The following is a 23,238-nucleotide window of genomic DNA, read 5'->3' on the forward strand; positions in this document are numbered from 1 at the left end:
TTCCTAGACCTTTTCACTGTACAAGTACCATGAATTTCATTAAGTGCTGTAGTTGTTTTTAATGTCAATAAGTTCATCATTGGACAATAAAAAGCCTCATGTAAGAAAACGATCCTGGTGTCCTACACATGTTGAGAAAAACAAAAGAGAATCAAACAGAGGCACTGAATACTTATGTTTATTTAAGATTTCATTGTTCCAGACCAGCAGAAAAGGGGTCAATTTTTTTCTTTTAGCGCTTTTATTTTGTATGATCTCAGCAGCATGTTAAACCCAAATGTTGGTCTACATTGATTTGTTTTTCTTCCTGAATGAATGAGTGATTGCGTTTGATAAATACTGTTAAGTATGGCCACACAGATGAGAAAGAAAATAGAGTAGAAATTAATTGTAGGCCTTGGAATGGCGGCATGTTAGTGTGTGTGTGTGTGTTTGCCGTCACGTTTTTGACACTCGTTTTCTGCAATCATGCCTTGACACTTCTTCTTATTACCATCACCATCCTTCCCAAGGTTCCAGACCCAATTCCTGATTCATACCTTGTATGAATGGCTTATTTTATCGGCAAGCCAATAAACACTTCCACAGTGGTCTTGCTGTCCCTCTCTTTAAAGGAATGAGATTAGCATAGTCATCCTGAAGCGGCTTGTCAAGCCTCACATCACCATACTAACCCAAAGATGCTTTAGACAAAGCCCTGAATCCAAAAGAGCTCCTCTTTAAGATTAAGAAGGAACTCTGATTAATGGAGTTCTTTCCAAGGAGGATTGACCTCTCAAACATCTTACCTGATGGTGAGACCTAACATTCAGGAAGTGTAAAAATTCACAGTATAAATTAGTCTGTACCTTGGATGAAGAAGTGATGCCAATCAGAAGCATTATTTGTTTAGGCATATTCCGTTTAGCCATTATTAGTCGCGTGTCACATCAGTGCTGCTCATGGTTTTCTCTGCACATTTCAGTGTCAGACACTTTAGTCCCCCTCAGAATCATGTGTAAAGATGCATGTATAAGGACCCTCAGTGTCTGTCTGAATCTCCCAGGCATCTTCATTGTAATCATTACCCAGCACTGATGGTGCTCGTCGTACAGAAACGTATGTGTGCCTTCAAAAAAAAAACTGACAGACAAACTAATCCTGATGGGGAAAGGGATGGAGAGGGAAAGGGTAGAAAGAGAAGAGCTTATGTTACGTTATTAATGGAAGGGGTATATTTGCAGTTTCATGTTTGTGATGCAGTTAAATCAAGTGTTGTCTTTAGTGACGGTCAATGCCGGCACTCTGTAGGATGTCTGTGGCCGTCTGCGCTTGGGGTCTGAAGGCTGTCTGAAAGCCTGGAGGTGGAGAGTGGAACTGATTTGGGGTGAGTGTGGGAGGAGGGAGGTAAGGAGCCCAGGCTGCTCTGTGTAAGGAGAGGTGGGCCGCCGCGTCTAGGAGACCAGTGTGTGGGGGCTGTGGAAGTGCGCTGGAACTGGGTGGGCCGTCCATCTCTGTGAGTGCCTGCAGAGACTTGAGCCAGTGTGGGGGATTGTCATCCTGGAGACAGTCCAAACTGTTCCCTGTGGATGCCGGAATACCTGGAGATTGAAAACAGACATGAATGAGTACCTGAATGACTGGGTGAAGGTTGACTATGAGGGTTTATAAAACAAACCGCACCTGTGATGATGGCGGGGTCCATCCAACTGGCCGTACTGTCCCAACTGAGGCTGTGCGAGATTCCAGCCGAGCCTATTGGCACCCCGATGTGATTCACACTGGAAGTGGAGGAAGAGGACGAGGAAGAGGTAGAGTTCGGGAGGCCTCCGAAGTTGATGTTGATATTTGGTAGGAGTGCACGTAGTCCATCCTGCCACTCTTTCACATTAATGCTTTCCACAGAGCCGTTGTTTTCTAGAAGAGCACATTTGAGTTTAATATCTTGTACCTTTACACCATGCCTAAAAGAAACTGGCATTTGAAAATCATCTGCTTTTTCCAATCTAATCTAGAGCTGCACAATTAATCAAAAAAAAAGATCGCAATCTCGCTTCGACCCTACATGCGACGTTAATGAAACTTTTCTACATTCAACCAATTATATATCAGGTTAGGAGAGAAGCATACAGGCGGACACACAAGTTTTCATATTGTTTTATAAACATTACTCAGCAACATGGACACCTCCAAATGGTGTTAAAAGTGTCACATGCTGTTTTTATAAGGTTAAATTCACCCTACATGTAATTTCTGTCTTAATGTAATGATGTATTCGAGGCTGCGAAATCACACATGAGCTGACACATATTTTGTTTACAACCGAGAGGACAAAAGCGCGGTCGCGAATGTCTAGTTTAGTAAACAGAACCTACATAGGCTGTGAATAACTGAGTTTGTTGCAGAGTGATCATTTGGGAACCGCGCAGGAAATATGATTCGCATGTATGCTTTTTTCCGTGATGGAGGCAGCACTCGACAGTAAAAGTAAAACCGGCATGTACATCATTTAAATGATCATATCACATTTTAGAGTTATGATTACAATAAACATTTGATGTTGTTTTTCTTTCATAACAAAGACAAAGTGTTGTGCATGACAAAAAATGTTTAAAAGTGTCAGTATAACTATTCTAGTCTATATAATGTTGATCTTAATGCAAGAGGGAATCTGATAATGACGAATGTCTGATTTTACCAGTGGAACAAAATGGTCTAATAATGTTGTCAATGACAAAATACATACACATGTCTTAAACACAGTAATTCAACTTCAGAATTATAAATAGTTGTATTTAGTCGTCATTCATTTAGTCATTTTCTTGTCGGCTTAGTCCCTTTATTAATCCGGGGTCGCCACAGCGGAATGAACCGCCAACTTATCCAGCAAGTTTTTACGCAGCGGATGCCCTTCCAGCCGCAACCCATCTCTGGGAAACATCCACACACACACATTCACACACACTCATACGCTACAGACATTTTAGCCTACCCAATTCACCTGTACCACATGTCTTTGGATTGTGGGGGAAACCGGAGCACCCGAAGGAAACCCACGCGAAGGCAGGGAGAACATGCAAACTCCACACAGAAACACCAACTGAGCTGAAGTTCGAACCAGCAACCTTCTTGCTATGAGGCGACAGCACTACCTACTGTGCCACTGCCTCGCCTTTAGTCATCATTTTACTGTAAATTAAGGACCAGGATAAATTTAAGGTCTAGTCAAGTCCACCATTCCAAGTCTATAAAAAAAATGTAGCATTTTAACCAACATTAAACCTACACATAGTAATAATGTAATATTACTGTTGTTTTACTAAATATTTGAGAATTAATAATAATAGCCAACTCATATTAACCTTTATTTTACATTTACAGATACAAGAGAAAACCATGATCTTCATTTTAAGCAAAAAAGCCCTAATCTAATATTTATTCAAGTGCAAATAATGATGAAAAATAACAAATAAAAGGCTTTTTTTTTTTGTTATTCTGAATGATAACATCAGAAAGGCGAATTATAATTGCAGATTTAGGCTTCAATCACACTGAACATATTTTTCTGCAGTTAGAGACACTTTTTAAAACTTTTTTTTTTTTTTCTATTAACAGCAACGTTTTGTACACTGTATGGAGCCGATCACACCGAACGCGCTTATTGCATTGAGAGGCACCTTTTTTGAATGATTAATTAACGGCCATCTTATGTACCCTGCGCAACTTGCGTTTTAACTGCCTGCTGTGCCTTGAGTTTTTGCTGTTGCGCGCTGTGCACTCAAAGTTGGAAAAAGTTACTGAGTAGAAAATGCGGTTACATCAGTCGCATCTTTTTCATTCTCCAATCAAATGAAAGCAGAGGCGGGGTCTCTATTGAGGTGCCTGCAGTGTTTTGTGTTGTCAAGACAACTACAGAGAATTTTGAAGATGGAGGAGAGACTTGTGGCAGCTGTTTTAAGTAAACCGGTGCTGTATGACTCACAAATCTTGAATTTCTACAATATTATTAAATATTACAATTATAACAATATCAACAGCAACACTAGTGCACAATACTCCACTGATTCAGTCATTGCCTAGCAACTTAAAGCGCTCTGTGTGCCTGGAAGGTCAACTCTTGCTAGAAAAAACACCCAACGTCCACCACCAAGACCACTGATACAGTAGTTGCCTAGCAACATAAAATGCACAACACACTGCTCTTTTAAAACCAACAAAAAGGCAATGTGGTGTGCCTTACATATTCATAACCAAATAGTGCGGTCGGTGTGCTCGGCCAACAGGAGCCACTTCAGAAGCCAAATATTGCTTTCTCCGGTAACGACTGTAATCAAAGAAGCAATCAAAGACGTCTCAAATGTTGGTTTATGATAAATAGAAAAGACTAAATGAAAATGGCATTGACAATTTTCTGAAGACAATTAGTCATTTTCTAAGACACGTTCATATTTGGAAAATTTATGAGAGGTGGTTTGTTTTGATTTTATGGCAGCTTCAATGTATTTCAAGTAACTTAATGTTTGAGAAACAGGGTTGATATTTGTATCACTAGACTACAACAGACCAGGTGTTTTAGGATCCACACAGGTGTTTCACAACAAACTGGAGAGTACAAGACAGATGCATCCCCTAACCTGATATAGGAATCCCCCCAAGACCGGTGCTGTGGTGCTGGGCTGGCATGCTCAGGTCTAAGAAATGGCTGTGTGCAGCTGCGGTGGCCGTGTGGTTTAAGTGTGTGAGGTTATTGCGGGTAGGAATGCCCATCCAGGGGTGACGTGCGGCCATGTGTTGGGGTAGACTGAAGGAGTTATAGAGGCCTCTGTGCTGGAGATGAGGAAAGCGCTGTTGGCCATTGGGGAGGCCGGTCTGATGAGAGGAGGGGTTGGGGGAGAGGGGGGAATGCTCCTGGACTGACAGCTCTTTCTCTATGAGGTCGGCCAGAGCCTTCCGTGTGACGTCAAATGGGTCAAAGCCAAGATCATCGTCCTGCTGCTGCTGCTTGGCTGAGGAGCCAAAACCAAAGGCTGCCTGCCAATCAGTTGAGGACGACACAGGGATAGTTTCTGCAACAAAGAAGAAAGGTCGGTGGGTTTTTCCACATACTGAAATCTTATTGGTTCAAAATTCAATTCCAAATGTGCCTACCTGAGGTGAAAAGGCTCTGTGGTTCTGGAGTCATGGGCCAATCGGAGGCTCCCTGTGGTGAATTGGAAAAGGGGGGCAGGCCGCTGGGGATGGGGTTGGGATGTCTGAAATTGCTGTTGTCTGAGAAAAGAGATTGAGACTCTGCTGCAGCCCCCTCAAAGGGTGACCGTGCTGTGAGTTCAGCCACACTGATGGGCACGACGAGGCTGGGTTTAGTAAGGCCAGGTGGAGGAGAAGGGGAATCGCTACTGGATGTCTATCAAATCAAATACAGACAGACAGATCATTAAAAAAATGCATAAGAACTAATTCAAGGTGTGATCACACTTAGTAGGTGTGGTTCAACTGGTGGGATTGCTGTTAGTGTAGTTAATTTGAATAAGTGTAAAATCCATTCAAACACCAAGCAAGTGGACTGAAAGCTCTGAAAAGATAAGTCTCAGTTTGTATTCATACAAACATGCGTGCAGTTTCACAAATTTGAACGCAGCACATTGCAAAGTAAAATGACTTGTTTTAGTCACAAGTAATTGTGTAACGGATCACAAATTTCATGGTTCACATTACACAAGGTCACAAGTTACAGATCAATACAGATTTTAGCTTGGGCTGTTTTGACTTCTTCACATTTTATACACCTACCAGAAGTCAAAATTATAGACATACAGCAAACACATTTAGGCTCAATCCCAATTCAAATCCAAAGCTCTCATTTTGCACATTCATGTGAAGGGGTAGGGCTGTCCCAATTCTCTTTAGCTTAAAGGCGTAGCGCTAAGGGGAAGAACTAGATAGCCCTTTAAGCTGAGATTTTTCAGGACCACAATCGAAACCAAGGAGTGAGAAAATTCCCCAGAATACACCAGCTGCAACGGCAGCATGGCGATGTGGAAATTAGTATTTCTTGTTATTATTACGAAATTTTACAACAAACAAGCATATGTTTTAATACATTCATAACCACATTCGTGTTTTACCATTATGCTTAAAAAAACAGCTGAAATAAAACACTAAAGTTGGCCATCTATAATCCATAATAATAACTCCTGTATAGTAGTCTCACAACATACTTTCACATATGTCACTCGATGACACTCGAATACTCTGTCAGAAAAGTCTAGTGGCTGAGAATAAGCTTTTTACAGTTTCTGCTATAATGTTTTTGTTATTTTTAGTGTGTTTACATAGATAAATATGGCCAGGGTTTAAATTAAATTGATTTCCTGAAGATAAATACAAAAAAATAGTGCAACTGGAATAACTACAGCAGTCGTGATCGTCTGATCTCATATGAAGCAAGAGATCGCGATCGCATATGATGATGTGTGCTGGTGTTGTAGTGCTGTCCCATTTCTTAAGCCTAGTTCACACTACAGGATTTTAAACATCAGCAGATCGCTGTGCCGTTCACAATACATGACTTGACTTTGTGTCTTTTAATCTCTGTGGTGTTCACACTACGCAACACTCTGTGAATGATCCACAAGAGGGGGGTCACACACTACATGATCTGACAACAACTCATTCCCCAACAGCTCATTCAAGCTACCAAACCACAGCCAATGAAATTTTGAGGGAGGAGTCGTCAGAAAAAGCTGAACACTATTGGCTGCTTGTGTGCTGATTACATCACTGACAGCATTTCAAGCTTTGGAGAAAGCATTTAAAAACATCGTCAAATCAGCTGATTTATGAGCGGATTAATCACTCATCTGCAAGATTCAAGTGGATAGATACACAGAGAGTTTTTAATTTTTGTAATTGTATAACTCTTTGAAATAAAACTAACAAATAACACCCTGCCACTTTCTAACTATCAGTGTATTTCTTTCTGACATTGTTATTTTTTTTATTACAAAACTGAGCATTTCTGCCTTAAATTGCCATATTGGTCAAAATGACTGCATGCATGTCTGATACTTTTCACTGTGACTTTAAATATGTGTGCATTTTTTTTGCCTAGCAACTTCCTGCTAACATAAACAAAACTTTCTGATGGCAAAAACAATAATTTACTTCAGATATCTTTCAAAACAGCATATTCTGTGGCGTGAAATAGCTCCTGTTTGAAAGTGAAAATGAAAGCCAAGACCTTTAAGTGTTTTAGTATCTTAACTAAATATTTAAAGGCTGTATTAGCAAAAAAAATGATATTTTTAGGGTAATGGTGTCATTAAATATGATGCCAGACATTGAAAGCTTAATTTTAATATCTCAATAATAGCTTTGAATGTAAATATGTTGTGACAGTATGGCGTTTTATATGAGAACAGTCAGAATGAGCAGTATAATTCTAATAGTTACAGAATTCTAGTTCCACTGTTAATATAGCCTACCCTCATGTCTGCGTTAACACCATACACAGAATGAAGCGAGTGCACCGATGCCCATTCTGACCAATCACAGATGTTTCTGCTGAGCTCCTGAGCACACAGGCATTCAGCTCATGCTGATATGCTCTCTCATTGGCTGCCGCTCGTCACTACATCGGACCACACGTGGGGTTGAGTCGGCCGACTGCTCCGGAATATTTAGCATGCTAAATGTTGGATAACCGTCTGCGAGGTGTCGGCGACGCGTCAGCGAGCCTCGTTGATGCGTTGTTTAGTAGTTCACACATAAAGAGCGGCGAGCGCCGTTCACCCGCAGATTTCTTCCCGATCACAGCCCGATCTGTCGGCGAGCTCGTTAACTTCCAAATCGGGCTCAAATCAGGCTTAAAATCCTCTAGTGTGAACCAGGCATTAGGGGTAAATTTGGAAGCCCTTTCCCTTCACACTCTGTTTCAAGGGCCAAGAAGTAGGCGTACAAAAATAGAATTGGGATTGGGCCTTAGCCTAGCATTTTTAGATGCATCTTATTTTCCATCCTAAAATATACATCATGAAAGCAATTTTGTTTGTTTTGTGTCTTTAGCTTCAGCCTTAAAAATGACAGTGTAAACAATTTTATTCTAGTCTAAACACCAAACTACAAGTGAGAACATACCTTTACAGACTGAACATTTTAAGCACTTACCTGTGATATATTTTCCCCGTTTCCTATACTTATGGGTTCTGATGGTTTGTCAATCGGACTGAAACGAAACAGAGCGATAAGCATGCATCAATGCACTTATACATTCAACAAAGAAAAATAATTATTAGGAGTCACTTGCTGTAAGTTAACAGATATTGCTGTACCTGGTAGGCTCTAAGGCTGATGGGAAGGGTGGGAGGCCTGTGTTTTGCTCTGTTCCCTGTTCAAGGTCTGGTTCGTCTGGAGTCATGTGATCGGAGTCTGTTAGGCAGTCTAATAGAGGAGGAGACTTACGATGCTCTGTGGTTAAACCGTTCACCATTTTCCCATAATTCTGTAATGAGGGCCATCCTTCTTTATTGGTGCTATTGGGCCTGGAAATGAAATCATTTGAAAGATAGAAAATATAATCAGGCTAAACATTAAGACAATACAATAACTGAAAAATAAGGGTGTCTAATTGAGCATGTGAGATTAAGAAAAAACAAAAAACAAAAACACACCGCTGAGTGGAATTGGATTTGCTCTTTGACTTCTCCCCACATGTTGAGGTTAGTAAAAAGGTGGGGTTTGCTTTGTAAAGGTCTTGGAGTAACTTTTGTTCATATTCTTGATGTTTCCCAGCCTGACAAAAACAATACATAGTAGTTAAACAACAAAATCAGACATACAAATTCAATTTCTGCTTTGAAGTTATCAGGTGTAAACATGCACCCTCACCTGCATTTCTTCTTTTGTAAAACTAGCTGCCTCATCGCCAAGTTCATGTAAATACATGCAGTCTGGTTTAGGACACTGCATGCTTTTAAGAAAGTAGCTGCAGTACTTTGTTGTACCTAATGAAGCCTTCAAACAAAGCAAGAGACACAATGACTATCAACATCAAAAGGTGACAGAATGATCAAATAAATATTGATCACTAACATAATAAACAGAGCTCCAGAATAATGTCTACAGATGTATCGTGTAATATTAATAATTTGACAGAATCGAGAGCTTGAATTGTGGGATGCAGATGTAAATTCGCACAGATTGGGCAGATTTTAACAATCTCTACGTTTGTGGATCATGACAACCAAAAGAACTACATGACCATGATTTAAGTAGCGTCTATATGGTTTCTAAATGTATTTTTTTATTTAAAATAAAAATAAAATGTCAAGTATAAATCAGGGCTATTATTGTTGACTAAAACCTTTTATAACCACACACACAACTCTTAACTCTGAAAACTAGGCTGACTCAGTTTCAATTTACTAGATCTTCTATGTTAAGCTGCTTTGACACAACCTACATTATAAAAGCACTATAGAAATAAAGATGAATTTAATTTATTTATACATATTTTTAATCATTTTAACTCAAAATGAATAATGTATTTAGCTATGTATTTACATAATAACGTAGCTAAGCTGGCAAGACATTTCACATTTTTTTATTTAACCTAAAACTAAAATAACTACACTAAAATAATAACCAAAAATGTATCAAAACAAATAGACTCCAGTTGTGTTCTGCTACACATTTAAAATGTCTAAATAATAATAACATAATAGAATATCCTGCATTTCTACCATATTATCATGTTTACAGTTACACTGCTACTAGCAACCCATAGTAAATGTTGATCAATAGTGGTCTGAAACAAGGCTTCTCTTGTTTTTCTGCATCAGTGCTGCGGAGAATGTCATAGACATTAATCTCACTTCAAACTTTTTTTAATCTAATTTAATCCTTTTATATATATATATAAAAAAATTATCTTAATCTGACATTAGCGGTTTGTGACTGGAACCATGTGGTAAACTCAAGATTAGTCAGCAATTAAACATTCGCAGTTAGCTTAAAATTGGTTCAAACAAGTCGAGTACTGCTGCTTTGTTCTCCTTCAGATGTTTAATGTTTTACAGATGCAACAGACAAGGCACATTGCTAGTAGCACCAGTTAAAACCGCCAACAAAATGAACAAAAATTGCATAATACATCCATTTACTTGCTGTCTGGAGCCCTGACGTGAAAATACTGTGTAAACAGATCAAATTCTGATGACTTAGCACTTACCTTGAGCGTTCTACCGTCCACTATGACATTGTTTACACATTGTATTGCTCTAAGGGCATCCTCTGAACGAATGTAAGTTACATAGGCACTAGCACTAGGACCCTGTGGAGACAAAAAAAATAATAAAAAATACAAACGTTTTCGTAACTCGACTGTTTTGCTGTAGCCTAAAGGCTGGTTTATTTTTTTGCATCGAGTGATCAGCGTGATCCACAGTGCATACCAAGCCGACCAATCACAGAGCTTGCGCTACATGTTGTTTTGACGTGTAGTTACTTATCTTGAACACGGTGAGGGAAATGCGTGAGAAGCGTACAAATACACTTGATGCAGAAGTATAAATCAGCCTTTAAGATAATAGTTTAACCCCCAAAATGTTATTCTGTCATCATTTACTCTTGTTTTTTTTAACTCATTTGATTGTTCCAAATCCCGTTTAAATTTGTTTTTTCTCTTAAACACAAATGAAGATTTACTGAAGAATGTTGGAATAAAACAGCCATTGACACTTCCATATGCTATGCAAGTCAATGGCTGTTTTCCCCCAACATTCTTCAGAATATCTGGCAAGTGTTCAAAAGAAAAAATAAATTCAGAAAAGTTTAGAACCATTTTAATTCGAGAAAGTCTTCGAGGAACACTTCACTTCACTTTTTTTTTTTTCATATAAATTTTCAACTCTCAGTTGAATTTCACCATTTTTTAATCTATTTAGCCAATCTCGGAATCTGGTAGGAGAACTTTTAGCTTAGCTTAGCATAAATCATTGAATCGGGTTAGACCGTTGTGAAAATCACAAATTTGATAAATCTCCTACTTAAAGCTTAAGTTTTCAGTAGTACATCACAACATTACTTCACCTGCTACAGCCATGGTAGATTTTGCAGCCAAAAGTTACTTGATTTTTTATGTCAAAATGAGAGTATAGTTCCTAGCCATATCAGACTAGGAAAAAAGCAACAACAAAAAAATCCCATCATTTTAACACAAAAGACTTTAGCTTTTTTTTTTTTTTTATTTATCAAGTGTTTTTTTAGCATGCTAATGGTCTAATTCGAATGAATGATTTATGCTAAGCTAAAAGTACTCCTGCCAGTGGTAAAACTCAAATGTTTAACTCTATCAGCAAAAAAGTGGAGGGTTCCTTTAATGAGTTGTGTGCATCAGGCTAGCAAAAAGGAGAGCTTTTCCTACCTGTGAACCTGCATATGACGTGCTGTTATTGATGACCACTTTATGAATTTTTCCAAACTTGCCAAAATACTCTGGACGCTTTAGAACCTAAGAAACGATTAAGAGAGAGAGAGAGAGAGATTATGGAGGTGAATTATTGCATGAATGACAAAACAGACACAACGGTGAGGTTCGGCCACTTATCACACAATCAAAGTGTGAAATCACTCTGAGGGAGGGAATTTCCTATTTTTCAGCAAATCGCAAACGACTCACTGATGAAAACACTATTTTTGAGCTATTCTTTTTTACCTACCACAGAAAGTGACACTATTTACAGATATGATTTAGGTGTTTAGTAACTTTAATAAACATACACAGTGATTAAATGTATTATTGTTAAAACAGTGACATGAAAAGTTATTCATTAACATTAAATTTGTTTTAAAAAAAAATAAAAAATTTAAATAAATTTAATTCTGGTTTTAATTTGCACTAAAAGTAAGCAACACAACAGGATTTGTAATCAGTAATTAACATTTATAATAGCAAAACATTTCTTAGCATCAAATCTGCATATCAGAATTTATTCAAAAAGAAAATAGCAAGAAAAACAGCAAAAAAGTTTGTTTAATCAAATAAATTCAAATTTGCTGATAATAATAGGCTTCATTAAAAGTAATTTGTTATTTGGCAGTTCTTCATAAAACAAATTTGATGATTTGTCTTTTTTTGGAAAATATTAATTCAACTTTTTTTAATATATTACATTGCATACATAGCGCTGGGCAAAACATAATAGCTATTATGTACATAAAAATACATGCATACAGATATTTAATTTTTTTTTATATTTAGATATAAAACATATATGTATATTATACAAATTATAAATAAATTTAAATATCTGTAACAAAATTATTTAGTATAGTTTGTTTCTTTGTATGTGTGTGTATTACATATACGTGTGAGTGTATAATAAAACTGCTTTTATTCTTGCGTAATTAAAACAAGTAAGATTTTTTTTCCAGAAGAAAAAAATATTATCATGTGTGAATAAAATGGAAGACAGTGGAAATGCACTAATTAAATGTTACACTATTTAGTCAGTGACTTTAGCCCCTCGAAACTATTAATACAGAACATTTTCATTATCCAAAATATCTGTGCATTTTTCATTCAGTTGCATTCACATAACTCTCAAACACATTCAAATAAAAACAGACCTTAGAAATCATTTGAGTAAACATCATTATATAGCAAAAACAAAAGTAAGTAGTAAGTTTTTTGAGTGGTCACCTCTGCATCAGCAAGCCTTTGAGAAAGCCCTACAACGAACACCAGGTTCCGCTGCACCACACGGACGCTGGCCAGATGCTTGCGGTTCTCCGTCACCTTCTGCTTCTTCTCGTTCAGCTTCTGCTTCTTCTCGTTCTTTATCCTCTGAATCTCCTCTTGTGACAGTGGCTTGTATACTGCAGGATCCTCCGGGTAAGGCTACAGAACACAGAGAGCTGGTTACCTCAACTGAACCCTATCCTCCTGCTTAAACAACTCTGCAAATAGGTCAAGTTTTCAGGCTGAGACTTTCCTATTTAGTCAAATGATATACAGCACTTTTAGACTTGGGAAGAACAGTATGAAAAGAAAGTGGCATAACAATGCTTTAAACAGAATTTTGGAAAAACAAATTCCAAAACAATTCCTATAATTTTAGGTTAAAATTGGTGATCTTTGGTCATTGATCGCTGACTATTGGTCATTGCGATCAAAATTTTCCTTTGATGAATTCCTGGAAGTCTTTCAGATTTCTAACACTGTCCTGCAGTGAAATCTTTCACGATGAGCATCAAATCAAAATTCAATAGAAGCACAGAACTTCTCAGGGAAATGTTGAAGCTTTAAATCTGGTACATAAGGAGTACAATAACAAATTCTACAGATTGTTTATGTTTGCTATAAGGCACAGGTGTCAAACTCTGTTCCAAAAGGGCCGCAGCTCTGCACAGTTTAGTTCCAACCCTAATTAAACACGCCTGATCAAACTAATTGAGTCCTTCAGGCTTGTTTGAAACCTACAGGTAAGTGTGTTGGAGCAGGGTTGGAACTAAACTGTGCAGGGCTTCGGCCCTCCAGGAATTGAGTTTGACACCCCTGCTATAAGGAATCACTAGGCACACATAGAATCTGCACGCTCAGAAATTTGCAGATTTTGACTCCATCTTTCAAACTATACGTTTAGTGGATGTAAACATGTAAACATGTATTAAACTTTCAGTGGATAAACTAAAAAAACTGACCTGCTGAATCTCTGTTTACCAAATAAGTGGTTTTAAATTGAGTTTGATTGTATTTTTTGTTTTTATGTGCTAGGCTTTTAGCTCCTATTATCCAAAACTATTCCACATAAATCCACAGCTACTTTACAAAATTCTGCACAGATATAGCAAACAAGTATTGGTATCACTTCAGAGCTTGGTTTACTGAATGAGTCTTGGATTGATGACATTGAAGTCCAGAAGAGTCTTGATTGTCATTCAGTCTCATTATGACAAGTCATGTTCGTATGGTCTGACAAGCTACAACCATAAAGGATTATTTAATAATTGCATAACCTGGTTTAAGCTGCTAATTAGATAACATTTGAAGTGAACATAACTGATTTTGTATAATGAACATTTTATTTTAATTTATTGCTTAAAACCACATTGACAATTCGCTAAATTTTGCATCAAGAAAGAGATGTTCATTAAGCAGCAATCTAACATTTTAACTGAATATTTCAAATGAACTTTTTACACATCTTTCAAGCAAAAAAAGGCATTGTTTACATCAAAACATTTTAATTTTAAAACTAAAACAATCCACGTCCACACTGGCGGCATACTTAGCGTTTCTGAAAACCTCTGCGTCCACACTACACAGCTAAAAACGCACGTGACCATGTGTCCTCACATTTTGTTATAAACTTGTCTGAACTTACAAGGAAAGGATGCAAGTCTTAAATTTATGTACCTGACATTAAGAAAAATCCCCAATCAGGTGACTCAAATGTCGGCATCCACACTGACATAGAGCAGCAGAGTTTTAATACCAAAACAGCTTCTTCAGCGTTTCCAAAATGCTTAATTTTTGGGGTCCGAAAACTCTGAGGTAGTGTAACGGAAGGCGTAACTGTAGCAAAACTTAAGCATTTTTAAAACTAAAATTCATTAAATTTATTTATTAAATTAATTTATTGAGTAAACGGGGCCTAAGATATTTGTAATAAAACTTGAGCACTGTTGGCAACTATTTTTAATGGAAAGTTGCTAAGTTCCACCCAAAAAGTACCTCAAAGTTGCTGGATGAGGTCATGCGTAAATTTGCATATAATTGACGTTGTCCCATTCAATTAGTATTCGTTAGAATTATATGTGTTTAATAAAGCGGTATTTATACTCGGACTATAAATTATATACATGATTTTGAGATTAATTTTATTATCATTTGAATGCAGTAAAACAATATTCATACAATGCAGTGTATTCACAGTATAGTCTCTCAGACTTTCTATTTTGACTATTTCACCAGAAATTGGTATGCCACTAAAGCTCTGTGATTGTGAGTAATAGAAGTGCAGAAGAATAAATGGTCAAATTATATTCTTTAAATTTAAAGCAAATGAGCAGATATATGATCGTCATTGTCATTCATGTCTGTGTCACATTTCATTCTCTCTCAGCACAGCTACAGGAGGAGAGAAAAGGTCTGACTGTACTAGAAACACTACACCTCATACCCACTGGACATTTGTCTAAAAGTTTCTAGATTTATTACTAGGCACCGTTTTGAAATAAAGTCACTAACAGGGACTGAAAAGTCGCTAAATCTAGCGGCAACGTTGCTAAGTGGGCAACACTGAACTTCATAGATGCCTGTCATTTCTTTAAACATCCATTCTTTCATCGATACTTTGAGAAAGAGATTGTAAGAATTGATGATAAAGTACAACTTGCTCATCAAGCACAAGCTTGAGCTTTCATTCCCTAGATATTATGAGCTACATGGATGTGGTCAAATCTGTGCTTATATGTGAATAAATATTAAATGAAATGTGTTCATAGAAAGCAGTCATGCCTCTTCAGAAAACTTGGATTTATTTTACTTTGTGAAACTTTTTTCACTAGGTAAATCTCTCAAATTTCATAAAAATATAGACCATTTTAGAGGAAATAAACAATAACAATGGTCTTAACGTATTTCCTTTTTTACATTTTTATTTTTCATAGTTTCTGAAAATCCAAGAAGGTCCACATATCGATAAATAATGATTATGTTAAGTCATGATTGATTTGCCTCTTGTTAGAGTTATGAAATAGTTTGACAAGACAACAAGCAGGAAATGTTCATTGGCCACTGACATTGCCACACTGAAATGGTCTGTGCGCGCGTGCGTGCGTGTGTGTGTGTGTGTGTGTGTTTTAAAGATAAATAAAAGTCTTTTTGGTTTGGAACAAAACATGAGTGTGTGGATGATGGTGACTTTTAAGTTTTAAGGTTTTTTGTTAACTAATATTAAAAATGGAAAAATCCAAATTATATATAACTGACTCTTTGCCCACCATCCCCCCAGCCCTTTATATAATCACATAATCACTGCACTATTTAATATTTGCACAATTAAAATTGTACATATACATTTCACTTCACTGCAGTAATTGATCTTGAATTGTACATACCTACTGCACATATACATGTAGGTTAATAAAACCCATAAATAATGTTTATAGTACATACATCTGTTAGTATATACAACTGTAAATATTACTCATGGTCTTTCTATAATTAGGGGCCCTATCGGAATTCTTCTTCGGTGGCGAAAATTTATGTTGTTATAGGTTTCGGAAGAGAGTGTGGCAAAATGGCTCGAAAGTGCCACCAACGCACATTTGATGGACTGGCTCCGGAGCTACGTACAATCGCACACATACAAAATTAGCACACACATCAAATATTTTAAAACCTACAAAAAAAACAAAAAAAAAGTCTTTTGTTGCACTTTATAGCTTATCCCTATATCCTGCACTTGCTGCTATTGAACTCCTGGTTAGACCTAAACTGCATTTCGTTGCCTTGAACATTTATACTGAAGATAAAGTTGAATCTAACCTAATATAATTGTTACTAATTTAGAAATGTTTTCCTTTAAAAAAAAAATGAATAAAATAAACATCACCAAATTTGTTTTTATATGTTCAGTGTTTACATTCACTACTGTTATACAAATATTAAGTCACATACACTTGACAGGGCAGTCTGTTACAACATTTTTATTCATGGCAGACTAAAGTGTCAATGTTTTTTTTTACACTTCAATTTCAACGACAGCAGCTTCTCTGTGTTGATATTTTTACTCACAGACATGTGACCACAACAGACTGAACAAATAAAATACAGCACTAAAGGTTTCCTTGTCATCGTTTGCCTTTGGCAAGTAGTTTCAAACTCCTTAAACAACCTCTATGTGCTCGTTGTTTAAGGCTAATTCGAAAAAACACCAAAACAATTCACTCTTTGATTTCTCTTTCAGTATATTAGGACAACAACATTTAAGAACAACTGTTTTAGATCTCGCAATTAAACACATAACACATAGATTTTGGTGTGTCAAGAACAACTTCAAATCCTATTTTACTGACTATTCCCAGTTAATTTCTATTAGTGGTTATAGGTATGTGATTTGTTCTGGGGCCTGTTTCAGTAAGGAGGTTCAACCAACTCAAGAGTTTAAACTCCAACTCTGAGTTGACTTACCGAGAGATTAAAAACTCAGAGTTTTCGTTTTCAGAACAGCTGATCTGAGTTAGGTCAATCAAGTCTGAGGAGACTAATTCAGAGTTAAGCACACACATTGTGACTATAAAAAGGCATTATCAAAGGAGCATAGATATTACGAGTCACCATGGCAGGATCTGAAAAAAAGAGATCAGCATTTTTTCCCCAGCTGAACTTATAAGCAGGTCCACATGGAATGTGCGCACAGATTTTTTGCAGATTTCCGCAGATTTTTAGCTCATCATTAATTCTGTTTATTTGAGTAATAGTGTGTAAATCTATAATTATTCGGTTTTTAAATTAATTACAGTAATATAATTGACTAATGTGAAAATGTTCATCTGATTTTTGCACAATGCAGTTTGTACAGTAATATTTTTTTAGTAGTCTTTTAGTAGAGATATTATATGAGAGACTTGCTATGTGATTCTAATTGGATTTGCATTTTAAACATTAAATAAAAGTTATATTATATATTATTTTAAGATATTATTTTTTATTTCACATATTAAAGGTTTTAGTTATAATACTCCCAAAATAATTAAGCAGAAATAGCAAAAAATGTCCGCAGATTCCATCTGGCCCTACTTATAAGGTATAGCAAAATGACTATATATTATAAAAAATAAAAATAAAAAGCAACACCAACGCATTTGTAAAACAGAGACCGTTAGCATGGGAAAACATACATGCTTAAGTTAATGTGTAAGTTTACATTTAAAATATTTAAAGTTCGATTAAAAAATTATGTAATGTGTGACGTTTATTGACTTTTCATTAAAAAAGTGGGGGATTGGCTGTAATTTTAAAGCTATTCCAGATGTAATTACATTAAATTACATAAAATTGTCTCCAGCATAGTTTCTACAACAAATCTGACAAAACAAGAATGCATATAACCTCAACTTAATGTTTAGGGGAAATGTTTAATTTAAGTTAAAAATAAATGTTTTAATAGATGTGCACTTGTGTGTCTGCCTTTTTATTGATCAAGTGGTATTGGTTGATATGACATTTAGAATGTAAGCAGTACTAAAAAAAATAGTTTTTAGAATTAGTGATAATCCCATTAATCAAGTTGCAGTACATTTCCCTGTCGAAGGACAGTGAATTTAAGGTAATTATTTATTTTTTGCAGGATTATCAACGGTAATACTTAAAACTATGGTATTGAATCTAAAAGCCAAAATAGGACAAGCCATTCTCGTAAATTTGTTCTTTGTGTGACTGAAATGTAGGCAATGAATGTCTAAGGCTAATGTGAGAAATACCGCTTTGTCTTTAAAAAATGGAAGGAAACCGACAAAAACTCAAGAGTTTAGAGAATAAAACCTGCTCCTGACCAGGTAAGGTTCACAGAGTAAGTTACCACAGTAACTTACCTCTCTTTCAGAAACAGGCCTTTCTTTCTCCAGTTTGATTAACCTGCCACTTTGAAACGTAAAACCCAGAGTTTCTCTTATTTCAATGTTAACATACTCTGAGTTTTCATTAACCTTCAGAGCTTAGTTTTAGGCCCTTTATACTTTAATATTTGTCACCATTTGAGAATCTACTACAACCTGCTGATCACTTCATTTTTGTTATATTTTTTAAATCCAAAACGAGGGACCTTCAAGTTACCTTTGATTCTAGTCTAACATTTGTTCACTTTAATAATCGCATAAATGCAGCTACATTGCGTCCTAGGATTTTCTCATGTACTATGCTTTGAGAAGCAGCTTTAAAGAATCTTTATAATTATAAAAAAGTATTATTATAAAATAAGTGACAAAGGCTAGCAACATGCATTTCACAAGCAGAAGTCAGCAGAATCATTATAAACTCATGATAAAAAAAAAAAAAACTCAAACAGTTTCTTACCTTTCTGCAAGCAGGGCAGAGGCCATTCTCATCTGTGCGGATACGATGCCAGCAGAAACGGCAGATTTGGTAGCCGCAGGTGCAGGGGAAGAAGTTGACATCATCAATCTCCAGAGGTTCCATGCACAGTGGGCACTCCATGGGGTCTTCTTTCAGCTCTGGACTGCGGGACATCCTATCACACGGCAAATTGGGAAAAGTCTCTGGCAGGTCGGCCAAGGTGCTGATGAAAACCCAAAGGCAAAAGATAACTCCACTTTACTGTATTACAGCAAGCAGTTAACTCATAGAAGCACAAAACATCAAGCTAACACACATTAGAATAAAGGGATGGGAATAAATTTACAAATACAGTAAGATTCTGACGGCATAAAAACCTCAGATAGAAATATGATGGTTTCATGAAATTGTGGTTACTGCTCTAAAATATGTTCTTTTTAAATATCTGTGTAAAAGACAACATTTTTTTTTTTACCTTTAAACACAATACACTGGTTTCTTTACAATTTAAATGGCATCTTCGGATACCTTTTCTGCTGGAGATACTGTTGTTTATAAATAACTTAAGTAATAAATAAATAAATCTTACATACTGTATACCACAGGAACCGTATGGCAGAACATTTTGGTGGTTTTAAAACCTTGATTTTTCCAAACCGCAGTATACCTTGAAAACAGTTATCATAACTAGTTTCCTGTAACAGTGGAATTAAGGCAACAAATGATATTGTAAATAATGCCCAGCTTCTTGAACAGAATAGTTATTTCACTTCATAAGTCCTAAACGTCACATAAAGGTGCCACAGATGCTACATTTGTTTTTGTTTTTTTTGCTGTATATGAATGTTTGACTATCAGTAGCCATTGACTTGCATTGTCTAAACCACCAAGATCCACAGTTTCAAATCATCTACTGAGGAAACCAAAAAGTCACTTGCATCTCGGAAGGCCTGAGGATGAGTACTTTTAAAGCAATTTTCTTTATTTAGGTGAATATTTAATTCTATTTACGTTACTAGCGTTATAGCAAGTAGGCTGAGCTGTCTATAAACATGCTGATGTATGGAGTTTGCAGAATAGAACCACTGGGTCACATTAGATTCACATTGTACTCACAGTCATGTACAGATACAAACTGCATAAACTACAGTAAAGGTTTCTACACACAACACAAACGCAATTTTACATTTTACAGAACAAAACACTAGCGTTATTCAGTCTCTTTTTTGTTTATGAGTGGCATTTGTATCGCAACAAACCCTTTTAGAAACATCTTAGCTAACATTTAATCATGTGTTTAAATATTCAATTCAGCGAAATCGTATATTAAACTTCACACCAATCTCTCACATTGAGTAAGATTGTTTATAATCGTTGTCCTCCATAGAGCCAATTTCTGCTTCAGAATACCGTTAAATAAACATAAAGCGGATTAAATCCTTGTTTTAATATCTATGGATCGATACGCAAATCCCAATTATTGACATCTCACAACAGTCATGTCTAGCAGCCCGTCATTGGCGCTGAAAGCCGGTCAGGAGCCTCCCACAGCCGGGACAGACTTCAGCTGACGTGCGGCACATAACACAACGCATAAAACACTCGTTTTACTGTTCCACAAGCAACAACACACAAACTTAAAGACGCAAGTAATTTTAAAAACTTATGAAATAACAAAATCGACTTTCCTCACACACATTTTGTCAACAACGAGTGTTTTCAGGACGTTTTTATTTTGCGGCCTACACTCAACTAAAGCCTGCAGCTCTCCTAACTGATCGGCCCGGCGACTAGAGGAGGAACCACCGCCTGTCCACATTTAACTTCACGCTTTACTTAAACCATGAGTTTTACGTTTTAACCATGGAGTTAGTCTGACTTAACACATGTATACACACCTATAGCCGCTGAAGTAGCTACATTCGGGTGCACTGATCGCGATTAAAGCAGTTGTTTTGCAGGGTACTCACTTCTACTAGCTGGTCCTGTATTGCAGGAATTCCACTCAAGTTTAGGCGGGGGTTTCTGCCTCTCAACTGATCAGGTTTACCCGTTTTATAAATTGGATTGAGCACTATTCCACAGCTCAGATGTTCAGTATTGATTAGATGTTTTCCTACTCAGTTTTACTGTTTATTTAGGTAGCAGATTCTTACCACCATCTTACATTGAAATGAGGAGGGAATACAGTAACAGTCGCCTCTCACTGAGTTTGCGCAAGATGCGAAATGCATTATGGGAGATGAAGTTTATTTTTGTTACTGTTGGTTCGCTAACTGATAGAAAGTGTTATCAAACCATTACTTGACACGAGTTACAATATTTTTCATTAAAAGAAGGATTTTATAAAAAAAACATATATATATATATATATATATATATATATATATATATATATATATATATATATATATATATATATATATATATATATATATTCTTTTTTAAAATACCTTGGTTTTATAATCAATTCTTGTATCTTTTTATTTTTAATTATTTTTTTCAAATCTATTTATTGTAGCAGTAAATACAGTACAACGATTCCACTTAAGAGTGTACATTTCTCGTGGCTACACATTTTTCTTTTTTTTTTACAAATTATAAAGTAACAGAAAACAACGAAAAACAAAGTTTTTATCAAATTAAATATATATGTAAATAATAGTAACAATAAAGAGGTAACAAAAAAATATCAATAACTAAATATACATAGGTCAGAGGATTGAGAGGTGGAGTGCAATGGGTCGTAAATTGAAAAATGTTCTGTGGATGGAAATTAGATAATAATATTTTTAAGTTTCTATGAAAACTGGATGGAGCAATGTAATGTAATCAGTCCACCTGGACCAGATATTTCTGAATGTATTAATTTGAAGTCGAAGGGAGAATGTAATTTTTTCCATTACATAAATATTATATACAATCTCTAGCCATTCTTGGGTTGTTGGGGATTCAGGTGTATTGTAATTGCCTTTTTGGCTGTGATTACTAAAATATTATATATATAATATTATATATATTTACTTATTTGGATATCAGAGCCTCCAAAATAAATAACCATTAATTGAAAGGGTAGTGTAACATTAAGTATATTTCCTATTACTCCATGTTCCTCTATCCAAAATTGTATTATTACTGGATATTCTCAAAAAGTAAGCTAGTGATTAGGTTCCTGAGACCCACATTGTCTCCAGCACTTAGTGTTCTTTCCTGTGGCGTATGCTCTTTGTTTTGGCGTGATGAAAAATCTTATTAGACATTTTCATCCAAATTCTCTCTACATATGCGAGTTAGCAAAATTATACTACTTTGACAATTTTTCTTACTTGAGACAAATCTTTATAAACAAACAATATACGAAAAAGTACATCAATAAGTATGCGGTGTGTAATCATAGTAAAGGTGACAAGGCAGATGTTTTCCATATGTTCTGTTCTTGTCAAAAGCTGAGTGACTATTGGATACAGATATTTAAAACATTAAAGGATGCTTTATATCAGCTATAAAACCAACTATTTTTGGTGTACCTGAACACAAAAAATCATTGACAAATAAAGAGAAAAATGTTATTGCCTTCGCTACTTTATTAGCAAGAAGACGAATATTACTTAAGTGGAAATCGGCAGCCTCACCCAAAGCTTCAATGTGGATTTGCAATCTGGTTTTATATTTGAAATGAGAGAAAATTAAATATTTAATAAAGGGATTTGTCCAAAATGTTATGACATGTGATTACATACCTTGAAAACATGAAGCCTCTATCCTTTATCATATCTATACAAGGATATGTAAACAGGTTTAAATGTGATCACTAATATTGTCTGACTCCAGATGTATGTAGAAGACCACTATAAACATGTCAGATTATTGATTTGTATCATCATGTAGGTATTAATTTATTTGAATTATTTATACAATTGATATAATCTAACTGCAAATCAATACAACCATTTTTTTTTTTTTTGCTTTAATTTAACTCGTTTGTTAATTTGTTTTGGTGGCAGGGGTTATTATGGAACAAATACAGCCTTGATTGTACAAAACGTTTGGTTCAAACTTGGAAAAAAAATCTAATTTTATTACACCTAGTTGTCTAAAGGAAGAATAAAACTCAGTTAAACATTGTGTGCTAAAATAAACATAAATAAAAACTACACAGACATTTTCAAGAAAACTAA

General features: G+C 35.9%; 1 protein-coding gene across 2 annotated transcripts; it reads right to left on the bottom strand.

Moving 5' to 3' along the window:
• Nucleotides 1-162: 162 nt before the first annotated feature.
• cnot4a (CCR4-NOT transcription complex, subunit 4a) lies at nucleotides 163-21,251 on the bottom strand. 2 transcript variants are annotated; one of them, XM_087312149.1, is made up of 13 exons: nucleotides 21,031-21,251; nucleotides 19,061-19,283; nucleotides 12,680-12,877; nucleotides 11,402-11,488; nucleotides 10,208-10,309; nucleotides 8,866-8,991; nucleotides 8,649-8,770; nucleotides 8,310-8,519; nucleotides 8,146-8,203; nucleotides 5,128-5,383; nucleotides 4,614-5,045; nucleotides 1,663-1,896; nucleotides 163-1,580 (listed from the first exon to the last, which is right to left on the bottom strand). In XM_087312149.1, exons 2-13 carry the CDS (start codon nucleotides 19,232-19,234, stop codon nucleotides 1,261-1,263), a joined length of 2,319 nt encoding a protein of 772 aa, XP_087168275.1. In that variant the 5' UTR covers nucleotides 19,235-19,283; nucleotides 21,031-21,251; the 3' UTR covers nucleotides 163-1,260. The 2 variants fall into 2 exon arrangements, with proteins under 2 accessions (XP_087168275.1, XP_087168276.1); XM_087312150.1 differs by having other exon boundaries at nucleotides 20,959-21,251.
• Nucleotides 21,252-23,238: the final 1,987 nt, after the last annotated feature.

The sequence above is a fragment of the Danio rerio genome, chromosome 25 (assembly GCF_052040795.2).
Source record: "Danio rerio strain M-AB ecotype USA chromosome 25, GRCz13ab, whole genome shotgun sequence".
In the NCBI taxonomy this organism is placed as follows: domain Eukaryota; kingdom Metazoa; phylum Chordata; class Actinopteri; order Cypriniformes; family Danionidae; genus Danio; species Danio rerio.